General features: G+C 41.8%; 2 protein-coding genes across 2 annotated transcripts; both read left to right on the forward strand.

Annotated features, from left to right (window-relative positions):
- Window positions 1–1,116: 1,116 nt before the first annotated feature.
- On the forward strand, window positions 1,117–9,524 carry tmc8 (transmembrane channel-like 8). The gene is made up of 16 exons (XM_083973863.1): window positions 1,117–1,343; window positions 2,028–2,289; window positions 2,755–2,903; window positions 3,059–3,190; window positions 3,283–3,335; window positions 3,952–4,091; window positions 4,180–4,327; window positions 4,991–5,161; window positions 5,239–5,390; window positions 6,076–6,145; window positions 6,234–6,337; window positions 6,616–6,802; window positions 7,245–7,399; window positions 7,514–7,657; window positions 8,575–8,653; window positions 8,784–9,524. The coding sequence occupies exons 1-16, from the start codon at window positions 1,301–1,303 to the stop codon at window positions 8,934–8,936; spliced, it is 2,142 nt and encodes a 713-aa protein (XP_083829989.1). The 5' UTR covers window positions 1,117–1,300; the 3' UTR covers window positions 8,937–9,524.
- Window positions 9,525–10,114: 590 nt separating this feature from the next.
- Window positions 10,115–14,404, forward strand: LOC310992721 (Fc receptor-like protein 5; the record flags this gene model as incomplete). The annotated part of the gene is made up of 8 exons (XM_083980877.1): window positions 10,115–10,212; window positions 10,298–10,324; window positions 10,409–10,681; window positions 10,763–11,059; window positions 12,519–12,791; window positions 12,898–13,230; window positions 14,176–14,286; window positions 14,376–14,404. The coding sequence occupies exons 1-8, from the start codon at window positions 10,173–10,175 to the stop codon at window positions 14,402–14,404; spliced, it is 1,383 nt and encodes a 460-aa protein (XP_083837003.1). The 5' UTR covers window positions 10,115–10,172.
- Window positions 14,405–15,240: the final 836 nt, after the last annotated feature.

Genomic DNA, 15,240 nt, shown 5'->3' on the forward strand with positions numbered 1-15,240 from the left:
AACAAGAAAATGTGCATGCAATTAGGAGAACTCTGGTGTCTCTAACACAGTCAGACACTGCAGCTGCCTCAATGTTTTGATATTGTTCTTGCTGGCTCACTGACTCTTAAAAAGTAGGGTTTTTCTGCTGATAAGCAAGTAAGGATTTGAACGCAAGGCTTTTATTTGCTGTGTATTTTCTTTGAGATGTTTCGTTGAGTTCTAAATCTGATCTGATCTGATTCTTCACCCACTGTGAAGTGAACAAGACAGGCAGGCAGAGAGAGAGAGAGAAAAATCTTCATAAGAGCATTAGTGAAATGGAAACTTGGCATGTTGAAAGAGCATGAAAGACCTAACACCCAAGCTCATGTTTCTTGGTAAAAGGCACTATCTGGAAACCTCAAATGTCCTTGTGGTGAAGCAAGTGGGTGGAAAGAGCTGCTGCTTCATCATCACGACACGAACATAGCCTACAGTTAAACATCAGTTAATGATGAAACTCTACCAAATGTCGAATGTCAAGTCTATCTGGATTTAACAAGTAGCTTTAGTTCACATATGAACAATGTAGTAACAGCTGCTGCTTACCTGATGTTTTGTGCTTCAGGAGAAATTGACTTATGGCTGTGGCAGCTCTTCACACACATTGAACTGATACTTGATAATCATTGTTAAATATATTAAGTCATAGAATTTACAGTGTGTAATATGAAACCAAATGTGTATTTAGCATTATACCTCAGTGGATTTCATACGCAAAGTCGTATGAAAACAACCCAAAGAGATCACACTGCATCATAAATTATTAGATCGCACTTAAATATAAGGAAATTCGGAAAATGAAACTGTAAATCTTAACTTTAAACTTTAAAGAGAAGTAACCTGATGTTGAGCTTTGTGTCATTTGTTTCAAGTGAAGTGTGTACATACTACGTACGTAGGCTATGTGTATTTCTTGTTATGTTGTGAAATTATCGCCTACAGTATGTCTACATCCTGCCATGTGATTTCCTGTAGGCTGTCAAATTTAGCCAGACTCAGAGTCAGTTTAAGTGTGAACAGATCTATCATCAGCTCCACCAACCAGAAACTGAGCTGCACCAATAGAGCTGGGGCAAAAACACTAACCAGCTGCTCAGGAGTCTTCACTCTAGCGTGACGGTGATGTGAGGGATAAAATCAGAGAAGATATGTTGATGCAAATTGCGGAAGTGCTCTTTGAATTTTGAGTTACGCCTTGGGTGGAGGTGCATGTTGTCTTGTTGGTTTTATGAAGTGAAAAGATTCGGTTCTTACAGAGGAAGTTCAGGGAGAAAAAATGGAGGAGCAACACACTGTCAACTTCATGAGGCTCTTATCAGGTAACAGAAAATAACACAGCTATGCCTTTTGCATTTGTCATCTCTGAGTGTGTTTGTGTGAGAGGTGACACTTTGCTTGCTCGACGCTGTCTCTGTACGGACAGTTAACAGAACATATTGTGTGTACTGTGCCTCTGCATAGAGCTTACCACGAAGAGCCGTGGTTAGTTGTGAATATTATGTAGCCGTTATTAGTACAGAAGTTGCTGATGTATGTTTAACAACTACAGGAAGATCAGCCAATAAATAAGTAGGCTACCTACAGCTTGAGTTACGTATTTAGTTTGACAGGGGACCAGATGTTTTTCTGGATACAACTTCCACGGAGAAAAGCCCAGAAGCAGGAATTGTTTTATATGCTGTAATGTCAACAAGTCACACTTGCTTTTGTGTTATTCATGCAAATCTCATGGAGGGTTACTTGTAAATTGACACAAAAATTATGTGGAATTCTTTTGGGCATTGAATAATTGAGTCATTTTCCATATTCCTAGGTTTGGGGCTGATGTTTAGACACAACGAGACAAGAAATCAAGAGAATAATCTGCAGATTAACTCTAAAAATGCATTATCTGCCACACCATCAGCTCAGTAACACATCAACATGTGAACATAGGCTATTTACTGTCGTCTATATTTGTTTGTCACAGTTTGTAAGGAAATCACATGTCTTTCTTACCACAGATGAGAGCACTCAATCCACAATGTCACTGGACTCCTGTGAGTACTATCAGATGGAGATTTTTGACCAGCTGCCCAGCGTCCAGGCTTGCCGGCACGGGCAGAACGGACAGGGTGTTTCAGATGTCGGTGAGGTCTACCAGTGCAGCACAGAGCCGGGGGAGAGTCCAAACAATGGCCACCTGTCCAGAGCACCCAGAGACAAGGCGTCTACGCAGCCACTCAGAAACCTGGCCATGTGTATTCAGGCGAAGCGAGGTGCCAGGTGGGTGGGCTTATAATAGACTCCTGCATCCGGCTTCTTCTCAATCATGTTTTACCTCCCTTGACATTTGAATAGGTACATGCCATCACACAACACCAATGCCAACACCTATGGCATTAAAGATAAATAAAAAGTAGACTACAGTGGTTTAAACATTCATTCACATACCAAAATATTGTATTCTGTGTCTCTGCAGAACTTTGAAAAGTTCTTTTCAACTTTTTTGGCTTGTGAGTCAGTAAAATGAATGTCTATTGTGGCACCATGCCAGCTACTGTATGTTCATGTGTGTTGGTCAGTCAGATTTAATCAGCACCTTGAACTTCAGATCTTTGTCTGGCATAAAGTTTTAAGTGGTCGATGTTTTGTTTTTGTATTGATTAATTATTAATGTTTAGGGGAAGGGTTTAAGATGTTAAGATGTAAAGGGACTCATGAATATATTATGTTTGCACTGTTGTTTAGGGACAGGAGAAAGATGGAAATCAGAAATATTGGTTTTTGGGAATCATGGAGGCGGAGCCAGAGCATCAATACGAAGAGGGTGTGGGTGCAGATGGGAGTGACTCTGTCAGGCCTGTTGCCATGGAGGCATGCTCTCCATGCCATTGAAGGTAAGACAGGCCTGCGGGAAATTACTCTATTTCTGAATATCAACTCATATTGACACATCTTTGAAGTTGGTGTGCTGTATTTTAGTGATAGGGTAACTTCATCAAACACAGTAATGTCATTAAAATCCTAATGCTGACTGTTGATCTGTTCCCAGGCAAGTTTGGAGCAGGCGTGAAGGCCTACTTTGTTTTCCTCAGATACTTGATTTACTTGAACCTAATACACTGTGCTCTTATCTGGGGTTTCATTCTTGGCCCTACAATATTTTATGGCAGAAGCAACAGCGGTGAGTCAGCTGTTATTATAGATTACAGTAAATTTACCACGACTGGATATAGAGTCCTAAAAATAAACTACTGCTTTTGTTTGTTCACACAGAACCCCTGAAGTTTGGAGGCAATGACTCAGTTTTAGATTTCTTCCTGGGATCAGTAAGTGTGTGCGTGTGTGTGTGCGTGTGCGCGCCTGCATGTGTGTTTACTTCTCATTCCTCTTCCTCTTAAAGGGATAGTTCAACATTTTGGCAAATTGGCCCATTGCCATAATCCCTATATTTTTAGGAGTAGGTTTGTTACCTTTAATTGTCAGTGTAAGCTATTTTTAGAACAGCGGAGCAGAGCCGCAAGCTGCTCAGAGTTACGCTATTGGGATTTCTTGGTTTCCCTCATAAAACTCATCAAATACACAATCTAACAACTCCAAAACGCTCTGGTGGACAAGTTGTGACCTGCACATTCACCACGCTATGAGATAATAACGGGATGTTACAGAGATGTTTTCGAGGTAAATTCATGCAAAACCGCTGATGCGCGTTTTTTCGCAAGCAGTCTCTACATTTCATTGCATTTGATGAGTTTGATGAGGGAAACCAAGAAATCCCATTAGCCTCCGTAGCGTTGCTCTGAGCAGCTCACGGCTCTGCTCCGCCGATCTAAAAATAGCTTGCACCGACAATTAAAGGTAACGAACCTACTCCTAAAACTATTGCAATTATGTCAATGGGCCAATTTGCCAAAATGTTGAACTATCCCTTTAACCTCTCCACAGGGTTATCTGAGCCGTTCTCCAGTCTTCATTAGTTTTTACACACGTGGTTCCTTAGACCTACAATGCTTGAATACACCTCTGCTGTACCTTGCTGGAATCCTCACCATCTTTTTCCTCAGTCTCATCATGGTGGTCCGCAGGTAAGTGTTGCCCTAACAACACTGAAAAAAAAGTCCATTGTTGGTTAGGTATTCAATGTATGTGCTCATTTCTCAACTCCTCTGATAGAACCACCATGGGCTACAAGCACACCTGGATGCTCGGGAAGCGTTACAGTATGAACGTGAGCTTTAAGATCTTCTGCAGCTGGGACTTCACCATCCAGGACCCTGATGCAGCCACTCTCAAACGCAGCTTCATCAGGAACGACGTCAAGGTGCAAGGACTGACATGTAGTACTGAACGCATGGTGCCATCCCTCCACATTGGGGTGGCAACTTTGTCATGACCACTGGCCAGATGCAGGGTTAATTGCTCTGTAACATTCAACCACAAAATGCATTCAGCTTGTATTGTTTTTACAAACAATGATTAAATCTTAATACCGGTAAATAAAACCTGGCAGATCATACAAAGCTTACAACTTTGGAACTTTTAAAAAAATATAATAAATATGTGTATCAGCTGTATAGTATCAAAAAAGTGCTTATGAAAATGAGTGCACAGTAGATTTAGGGTCCCACCAGTCTCTGCAGAGGCTTGGCCAAGTGTTCATAAAACAGATGTGTACAGATGCATAAAGACAAAAGATGGTGAATGTCTTTGATTTATATACATAAGTTATTAAATGTGAACCCTGCTAAAAATTAAATCATAAATGTACAGAAAAAAATACAATGCACTTTATGAGACTTTTCAGCTTTATCTGTTTTTTATTCTACATGAAACTAGCTAAAGAAAAGGTGTGTGCACTACTGTATGTTTCTCTTGCTTACAGCTTTAATAACTTGCATGTCTGTGTTGAAACAGTCTTAATGTTGATTTGATATGTTCACAGTCTGAGTATGAAGGTCTGTCTGTATTGTTTGTGTCTCCTCAGCTGTTCCTAGCGGAGCAGACTTTCTCCCTGCGGGACTCTCAGAGGACACTTGGACAGAGGGTGCGTCTCTACCTGCTCAGGTTCAACCTCAACGTGCTGGTCCTGGCTCTGCTGGCCGGATCCTTCTACCTCATCTGTTTTGCCACAGAAACATCTCTGCAAGAGGGCGAGGCAAGGCTGTGATGCTCAGTATCTGGGTTTGGTCCTGAGTTTGGTGAATAGCTTTTCACACTGACTGTGTTTCACAGAAGTCGGAGCACTGGTTGATGAGTCTGTTCCTCCAGTATCTTCCTCCCATCACCATCACCTTTGTCAACATGTTCTTCCCCCACGTCTTCCGTAAGATCTCGTCTTTTGAAGACTACTCCTTCACCATGCAGGTGAATGCCACGCTTGTGAGGTAAGTAAAGGCAGAAGAAACTCCTCTGTACACCAGGGCCGTAACCATGGAGTCAACATTGGGGGGGGACCAAATCTCTCTCTGTCTATATATACTGTATACCGTACTTTTCGGACTATAAGCCGCTACTTTTTTCCCTGTCCCGGTGTCCCAGCTCTCGTCTCTGCTCCGTACCTGTAATTTTTTGTTTATGACGGTTAAGACGACATAAAACACACGCGCCGTAACATCGTATATGTTATGTAACGTTATCCACCACTCCATTTATTGATTTTTCGCCGGCTTCGTTGTAAACAAATGCACATGGGCAAGAGGAGCTTAACCAAAACAACGGAAAAGTGAGTGGACTTGCACTTCCTACTGTCTTTCTGTGTAAATATCTCATGTTACAACATGAAAACCTGAGGCTTATATTCAATTGCGGCCTATATATGTACTGTATTTTCTTTTAAAATTTAGCTGGTGCAGCTTATAGCCTACTCAGGTGCACTCTATAGTCCGAAAAGTATGGTAAATTCGCTAACACATGGGATACTTTTTAATTTTAATTTTTTAATTGGGGGCGACATTTTGAGCATAATCTGAATATTGGGGGGGGGGGGGGGGGTCCCCCCCAATGTATATGGTAATTACGGCCTTGCTGTACACACCCACTCACCCATTCAGCCTGTCTTTTCCTCCTCAGGAGCATCTTCTTGAAGCTGGCTTCACTGGGGATCTATATATTCTACCTCGTCACAGCAGTCAAACAGCAGGTGAGTTGCGAGTGCAATGGGCTGCAACGAGGCATTGCTACACTGATGTTATCATCTGACAATGTGCGTGTTGTTTTTGTTTCTTCAGCATGGGTGCAGGGAACTCCAGTTTGGCAGAGAGATGTACAAGCTGTGTATTTTCAACTTCCTCAGCACCGTCTTCACCGCATTTCTTTTGAACTACCCCAGGAAGTGGGTTTGCTTGAGATCAACAGTCTGTTTCTGTCTTAGTCAACTTGATGGTTTGAATGAAAAGATCGATGTGTGTGTGTGTGTGTGTGTGTGTGTGTGTGTGTGTGTGTGTGTGTGTGTGTGTGTGTGTGTGTGTGTGTGTGTGTGTGTGTGTGTGTGTGTGTGTGTGTGTGTGATGTTTCTTTCCACAGAAATCAGGGAAATAGGCATATCTCTGTCTCTAAACTATTCTTCATCCTCTGGATTCATCAACTTTACATTTTTCATGTGTTTGTCAGGTTGCTGTGGAAAGCATACCCAAGATCCTGTCTGAACTCGTTGCTGGGGAAACAGCACTTCCCAGTCGCCTTCAATGTGTTGGATCTGGTGTACGGTCAGACAGTGGCCTGGGTGGGCATCTACTACTGCCCTCTGCTGCCTCTCATAGGAATCGTCACACTGGTGTTCACGTTCTACATCAAAAAGGTGATCTGACTCTAAAAGAGCAGTTAAAGACCATCTATCATGTTTCCAGTTCAACAGCCTGTGTCTGCTTGAGAACAGTGACGTAAAAGGATTCAGTACATCTGACCATAAACTTTGAAATACTGCCACAATTAAAGTAATGAAACAAAAGCAGTGTAACAAATGGCAATAAACACTCGCTGGGAAAATGCAGAAGTACCAAAGTAACAGTATTAGATTAAATAAAGGAAAGAATCAACTTCAAGGTGAGCTTAGCTCAGCACAAAGATTGGAAAAAGGAGGGAAACAGCTAGCCTCCTACCAGCACCTTGTCCTCTTCGCCCTCTGTCCTTGTTAGTTCTATACAAAATTCTTCACGTCTTCTTTTCCACACATGGTTTGTTGCACTGCAGTGACTATTATTTGAATTTGCACATGTCTCTTTGTCCAACACTTCCTTCAGTTCACGGTCCTGCGGTGCTGTGTCGCGGAGCACCGAATGTTTCGGGCCTCCAGCTCCTCAGTGTTGTTTCACTTCATGTTGCTGCTCGGTCTCGTCATGGCTACAACCACACTGGGCTACAACCTCTACCAGCAAGAGCAGATGCCAAACACCACGTACTTGTTTTATTTTTACCTCTGTTGTTCATTTTCAATTCAGCCTATTCCTGAAGTAGTTTTTACTTTTCTGTGTTGCTGCACATTCCTTCAGTTTGTTCCTCCTGTTTCCAGGTCCTCCTGTGGTCCCTTTGGCGAAGGACTAACAGTGTTTAATGTGACGGGAACGTGTGTGGGCAGCCTCCCCAGCCTGGCACAGAACATTCTCAGCTACCTGGCCTCTGAGGCTTTTGCCCTGCCGCTCATATTAGCCGAAATGTAAGTGTGCAAATTTAAAAAGCAGATTCCATCAGCAAGGACAGAACAAACAAGGCGAGACACTACAGGCAAAGATTGAGATTTTGGGCTAATTTTGTCTTCTATCATCAGTAGATGAGTTAGCATGCTATTGTGACATACTGTGCTGTGTCTGTTGTCTGAGCCATGTCATGTCAGGTATCACTGTAAAGCTCTCTCTCTCTTGAACAATATAGGCTCCAAAAATGGTCATTTCCTCCGTATCTGCAACCAATCGTAAAAGTATGATTTACATTAACAATCTATGGAATTTTACAGTACAAGTCTTTAAAGGCCGTTTTCTCAAAATTAGTTTTTCCTCAGACTCTGAGCTAGAAATCTCCACTTCAGCAGAACTTACAGACACCAAAACTTCCGGTTTTATTCCTGTCTATATTTTGAAGGTTTTTACAGAGGGGATTGTTGATATATCAAGTCTGATTTATACAACATTTTATTCCTAAAAACATGGCAAAATTAGATTTTTTAGGGCTGGTGACAGTATTTTCTTATTTACAGAGTGATAAAAAGAGATATCCAAAATCCCCTCTGTAAAAACTTCTGACTCTAATATGTCAACAAAATAAAACAAGAATTTTGAAAGTGGCTTTATCCATTGTTCAGATTTCGGTTCTGGAAATGTGCAAATTAGCGCATATTTAATGAGATATTGCCTCATTTACATATTTAAACATAAAATTGGACAAAACTTGTAATACAAAAAATATTTGTCTTAATGTACATAAGTGATAAACTTGGGAAGTTTCATGGTGATATCTGTTAGTTAATTTTTTTTTCCCTATTCACCTGTAGTGTCTCCCCTGAACAAATGAATGCAAGATGTTTGGTAAAATACACACGCAGTACTCTGATCTGTCTTTGAATGTGTGTTCCCTCAGTATAATCTTAACCTCATACGTGTCACGGGGGCGAGCGAATCAGAAGGCCATCGAGAGACTGAAAGACATGCTGATTATGGTATGTGACAAATGATGTACACACCCAGTTGGCTGCCAGTGAAGCTTTTACACTGGGGGGGTTATCAGTATGTTCGACTGTGTGTGTGCATGTTGTGTGTATGACTCTGTATGTGTCTCCCCCCCCACAGAGTAGCTCAGATAAGCGTTTCCTGGTGAAACAGCACACCACGATGCTCCGACGTAAGAAGGAAACCCGCACACGCACAGTCCGTTCTGCAGCCGTCGGAGGTGACGCCCCTCTCAGTCATGGGAGAGACCCCCCCTCTATGGAAACTGATTAAAGAGCCCAAGCTCCTCTTCAGAATAAAGCCATGAAGAAATCCAACCTGGACCGGTGCATACATTTAAAGAAAGTTACAACCAGACTGCTGAACTCTCACATTCATAGTTATATACAAAGATAAGAGGTGTGTTTACTATGTTTTCCTGCAAAGGTCACATTGGTCTCAGTTACCGGTAATTTATCCTCATGTATGATGTCGCTTACTATTAGTCAAGTCGTTTTCATTTGGCTGCAAATTTCATCAAATTAAAAACATTAAAATTCCACGATCTGGTTGACCTCAAAACTATTCAAATCATGTATAAAGTAATAAAACAACAATTACCTAGCAGTATCCAAGGGTTGTTTCAACTGAGAGAAAGTAAGCACAACTTGAGAGGAATCTATATATTGAAAAAACCACCAGTAAGGACAAACATAAAACGTCACTGTGTCACAACAAAAGGAGTTAATCTGTGGAACAACTGCAGCGATGAGCTGAAAACGTGTAGCAATTTAGCTAAATTAAAGAGATTATTAAGAAACAAAATACTGAGTTCCTATGAGATGGACTAGTGTTTTTGTTCTTTTGTAATTTATTTTATGGACTGTACAAATTATCTGGAATATATATTTTACTATGACTGTTTTTCATAACTTATTTTTTTTCATTAGTATTATATGAATAGCAGAAGGGGGTAGTTTTTAACTTCTTCTTACCCCTTTTGAACATGACAGGCATCTTCTTTAGAGATGATGGTTATTAATATACATTTATTCATTGTTTTTATTTTTGTTGTTTTGTTTGTTTTGTGTTTACTCTTGACATGTTCGATAAAGAAATGAAATGGAGAAAATGTTACTGTATCTAAAAGTGTAAATGTTATCTTATGTTGGATATGAATGTGTTTAGCCTGTTTTACAGTGATGTATATAATAATAAATGTTATGAAATGCCACTATATTTGTACTCAGTAAACTGTGTATAAATGTTTTTTTTTAGATGCAATGCTCATTAAAACTTTTGTGGTTTGTGTATTTTTCTCTCCACTTTGTGTCCAACAGATCATTAGGAAGATGAAGCCAAACACGCAGCCTAGTATGTTATCTGCTTGCAACACATGTGTGTCTAACCCTAACACTCCTACGTCCGACACACACAAACAAACATGGATTCACGCATGCACACTCACAAATACACACACATACAACCGAGCAAGAGAAACCATGTCAGAGATCAATACATAGCACTATAATGAGGAATCTACCGGCTCTGAATTTGCTGCCAGTTCTGGGTGAGTTAGTTGAATTTTCCTTAGACCAGAAACATAAATAATTTAATTTAGTGGATTGATATTATTTTTCTGATTTTGTTTTCAGCTCTGGCAAGTTTGTTCATCAAGATAAGTAAGTTTGTTTAAGTGATGCTTAAGATATGGCGCTCAGTTTTCTAAGATCTTTGCTAGTTTCAAATTGAATATGTGTCTATAGGTGGATCAGTGTCTCCTCGCCCGGTTCTGACTGGCCCTGACATGGCTTACCTCAGCTCCAGGGTTTTTTTCCGGTGTGTCACATCCGATACCGTTCCACCAGTAACGTACAAGCTGATAAGGGACGGTGGTAGCTTGATCTCCACATACATCGGGGACCAAAATGCAGCATTTCCCCTGAAGGTCACTGCCACATCAGAGGGGTCGTACCACTGCAACGCCACATCTGGAGTGGAAACAGGAGTCAGCAACATCATCAAGCTGAGTGTAGTCAGTGAGTACCAGACACTTTTACCAATAACACAAAAAATCTGTCTTTACTCTCCAACTAAACATCATATTCTCTCATTTCTAGTTCCACCATCAAACACCCGGGTGACCTCTGACCCCTTCCCCCCAGTTGCATACGAGGGGTCACGCATTGCACTGAGCTGCAACGTCACGAGGGGCTCCCACCTGTCCATTTCCTGGTTTTTCAACAGGAGGGAAGTAACGCCTTCCACCTCTCCCCTTTTCCACCTTACCGGGAACCAGCTGATGATAGAGAATATCACCCCAGAGCATTCTGGGTACTATTCTTGCATGGCGTGGTCCATGGTGCAGGACATCAGAAGGTTTTCAAGCAGCTCAGAGCTCCAAGTGACAGTCAAAGGTATGAAGATAACAGTGTATTAGTACTAATTAATTAGTTGTGTATAATAACCCTGTTGGTTCTTTCTGCCAGTTTAGTCCACTCTAAAATGTCTTGACAAATATTGAATGGAAACTTGCCTGAGACATTCATTGTTGCCAGACGGTGAGTTCTACTAACTGACTTTTCCTATGGCCACCTCATAACATTCACATTTTTGGTTTTGAGTGAATTGACTGATTTGTTGTCAAATCTGGCACAAGGGGTCGTGTCTTCTTGGTGAACTGTAATGACATTTTTTTCAAAGTTTCCAGGTCAAACTCAAACCCACAGCTATGCGATGTGTGCTCTACTAATTGGGCCGCCGGAGCACCCACTAAAAGGATATTTTTAATTTGACCCAAATTTTTGTTTATAACCGTACAGCAGCCTCGGCTCGGTTCTTTGTAACGTGCACTAATCATTAGGATGATAACATGTGTGGCACCAAGATGTGATCATGAAAAACACTGTAGGCTACCTGCTAAACATCAGTATGTTAGCACTGTCACTGCAGTTTAAATGCAAACATATTCACACTCAGTTATAATGAAACATTTTTATCTCAGCCAGCAGCAACAAAGGAGTGAGTTATTCAGACCCAAACTGTTGCAGCATCTCTTTCTGAAAACTGTCAACCTTTGGACATTACTCATTTCACTCCACAATCAAAAGGCCTTAAAGGGATAGTTCACCCAAAATTCAAATTTCACTCATTACAGTATCTACTCACCCTCATGTTGACTAAGGGCTGGGAGAAGTTTCAGAGTCCTCCGTGCCTTCTCTGAGTTACAACGGGGCTCGGCGCAGCACTGCATGTCCATATGACGGTTGAGAACGGAGCTCACTTTTCTTCGTCCAAAAAGACACACCAAAAAACATCCAAATACCTCCACACAGCTCGTCTGTAATGTCCGTCTTGTATTGAAGCCCTAACATGAGAAATTGTTCAGAAAAAAATTAAATAAGTCTATATTTTAAGCTTGTTTGCAGCGGAAGCTCCAAGCACTGCTCTTCCTGGTCCGTCCAAATCTTGCGCGATTTGCATTGATATCCAGTTCACGGCTCCGCAAATCGCGAGATTCCGGCAGAGCAACACTGGGAGCTTCCGCTACAAACAAGCTCAGAGAAGGCACAAAGGACTCTGAAACTTCTCCCAGCCCTTAGTCGACATGAGGTTTGAGTAGATAATGAGTGAAATTTGAATTTTGGGTGAACTATCCCTTTAAAATTCAGCCTCTGCTTCTCTAGGAGAGATAGTTTGGTGCCACCTGAACCAAACGTAAAGTGAGATTTAAAAAAAAAAAGGATGGCGTACTTTTTACCAGGACATGCCGATCTGTGCACCTGCCTGAAGTTGTTTGTTTTGTTGTTTCAGTTCCACTCCTTTCTAACGTGTTCTGTATCATTTCTGTCCCCATGTTTGTCTTCCCTCCACCAGTTTATGTGTCAAAGCCAAAGATCTCTTTCTCCATGTCCAAAGAGGGAACCGTTTACCAAGGCAACGTAACCTGCTGGTCAACAAGAGGGAGTTATCCGGTCAACTTCACTCTCTTACTAGATGGCAAAGATGTGACCTCCATCACAGCAACCGAATCCCTCACTGTCTGGTTCCCTGTCCCCATGGCACCTGGGAGGGATATGGGTGTGGCACAATGCCGGGTGAGAACCGAGATGCGGGAGTTGTTGAGTGAACCTGTGACTCTATTAGTGGGTACGAGCTACATACACACACACACAAGTGATGGAGATGTATCTGTCTGATTCCCTACCTTTGATTTCCCTCCATTCATGTTTCTCTCTCATTCCTGTTGGTCCAGTCCCAGTTGGAGGTGAAGCGAGGGTGGAGGTGGAGCATCTCTACAGAGCTGATTCCAACATGGCTGCCATCAGGCTGAGCTGTAAAGTCAGCAGAGGAACTTTCCCATTCATCTCCTGGAGCTTGAACGACTCTGCTCTTTCCATTGAGACACATGTAGACTCCCACGTTCCACCTGCCCTGCCTTACTTTGCCCTCAGCGACCAAAGGCGAACCCTTGTCATCACTAACCTCGGCCCACAGGAGTCTGGGTATTACCGCTGCAGGGTCAGGGACAGCTACGATGAGTCCGGGCCCTGGGTGGAGAGTGCTGCCGTGCTGGTCCAGGACAAAGGTGAGAAGATCAAGACTAGATCTCAGGGAAATAGTTTGACAGGGGAGCGTACCGATGTTCCCCGGGTCCTATGCTCCCCGATCGGGGAATATAGGACCCTGTTTTTCTGAAAAAGGGTCCTATGTTCCCCGCTGATACTGGTCGATGGACTCTCTCTACTTATCTGGACTCTCTCTATCTATCTGGCCTGCCTCTACCTGGTCTTTTTACTAAACTTAACCAACTCCTTTCTTCATTGCCTAAACCCAACCAATGGGACAATTAGCCTACACTTCTCACTCAAAGTCACAACTCAACTTCTCACTCAAAAATAGGCAAAAATATGCCAAGTCACTCACAACTCCACTTCCAGGTATGGGTACAAAAATTGCATGTTCCCCGGGTCCTTTTGGGGAAAAGCGGGGAACATAGGACCCTTTTTTAGAAAAAGGGTTCTACGTTCCCCGGTCCCATACAATAGGACCTGGGGAACATAGGGATTATCCCGTTTGACAGCTACACTTACAGTATATTTTTGAACCTTTTGCCTTTAATTGATAGGATAGTTAAGAGAGACAGGAAATGGGCAGGCAGAGAGAAGGGGAATGACATGGTCACTATAGATTTAGATTTTTTGAACTGGGCTACATGGCGCCCCTACACTTTGTCTTTTCTTTTTAACAGACAAGTAGTCTGTAGGACTAGATCTATTGAGGGATATCAACATCTAGTCCTACACAACAGATCAGATTGGGCAGTTCTGTGAACAGTGACAGTGAACATACAGACCAGGGGGTGGGATCAGTATTTATCTACTTCTACTTTGAGACAGGAACCTTAACTCTATGCCTCAAACATCATCCAATGTAACATCACTAAGTAAAACCTGTTGTTTAGGTAAATGGCTTACTGTACATCAACTGCTACATGGCACGATTCACTGACCTTGTTCCTTCTCCTCAACAGGCTTTTTCATGAGCACTATCGAGATTGTCGCCATAGCCTTCTGCTGTTTCCTTATACTGATGATGGCGGTGTTCATAATCTGTGTTTACAAGATGTTTAATCACATCCAAGGTGTGTGTGAAGGAGAAATTCACTGACCAGAAACCTCTGTCTGAATGTATGCTAACTGTTCCTATCTCCACCTCTCACTTCTGTTTCAGCTCATACTCACGTTGATGTGACAAAGTAAGACTCTTTTCAATGGACCTAACACAGTTTGTTGTTTATGAAAGTCAAACAAACCAGTACAACTGTGTTTTCTATCTTTCCATCCCAAGTTATGATGACCCGCCCCAGTTCGATCCCCTGTCCCTGTCAGGAGGCCGACAGGCTCATGCTTCCTCCATACATGGTGATGTCCAGCATCAGGTATACAGGCCACTGAAATACAAAACAATACTGCACATAAACATTGGTTTTAAACCACTGGATTTTGAGATACTGTCTAATAACTGCCTACCTTACAGATCCCATATGGTTACAATTTCTCAGAAATTATATGTAGGCTACATGTTTAGTCATGGGAATGAAAACTACTCATGGTCATTTTTTTTACAGGCCTGGATTTACTTAATAGTTTCTCATGTATGTTGCCATAACATGAACTTGTATATATAGATTAAATGTAGAATATGGTGTTACTAAATACTTATATGTTATAAACATCTTCATATACGTATCTATAAAGGTGATGATAATATATCTCCCTATAGATATGGCAGTGTCACTTGATATCAGGACTGTATATGTCATATGTTACATTTCTGTATAGCTTTGGCTTTTTTCTCTGTCTTGATGTGTAATGTAGCATTATTTCATTCCTACCATGACATAAAGCAAATTCAGCAAATTATCAGGATATTACTTCTTACACAGTATCCTCCAGGTGTACACAGACAAAATAACCTCTCTGTCTCTCTCTGTCTCTCTCAGTTTCAGACCACAGAGACCACAGTATGACAGGGGGGGAAGATCCTCATCTCCTCTTCATTTGTTCAAATGTGCAGCTTTCTTGTTCTTGTTCTG

The sequence above is a fragment of the Trachurus trachurus genome (genome assembly GCF_905171665.1).
Source record: "Trachurus trachurus genome assembly, chromosome: 1".
NCBI classification, from domain to species: Eukaryota; Metazoa; Chordata; class Actinopteri; order Carangiformes; family Carangidae; genus Trachurus; species Trachurus trachurus.

Excerpts from the sequence above, each read along its gene's own strand:
- tmc8 (XM_083973863.1), top strand. The coding sequence starts at position 1,301 with ATGGAGGAGCAACACACTGTCAACTTCATGAGGCTCTTATCAG. Across the intron at positions 4,092-4,179 it reads CTCATCATGGTGGTCCGCAG|AACCACCATGGGCTACAAGC; the intron begins GTAAGTGTTGCC and ends CTCCTCTGATAG. Across the intron at positions 8,654-8,783 it reads TGAAAGACATGCTGATTATG|AGTAGCTCAGATAAGCGTTT; the intron begins GTATGTGACAAA and ends CCCCCCCCACAG.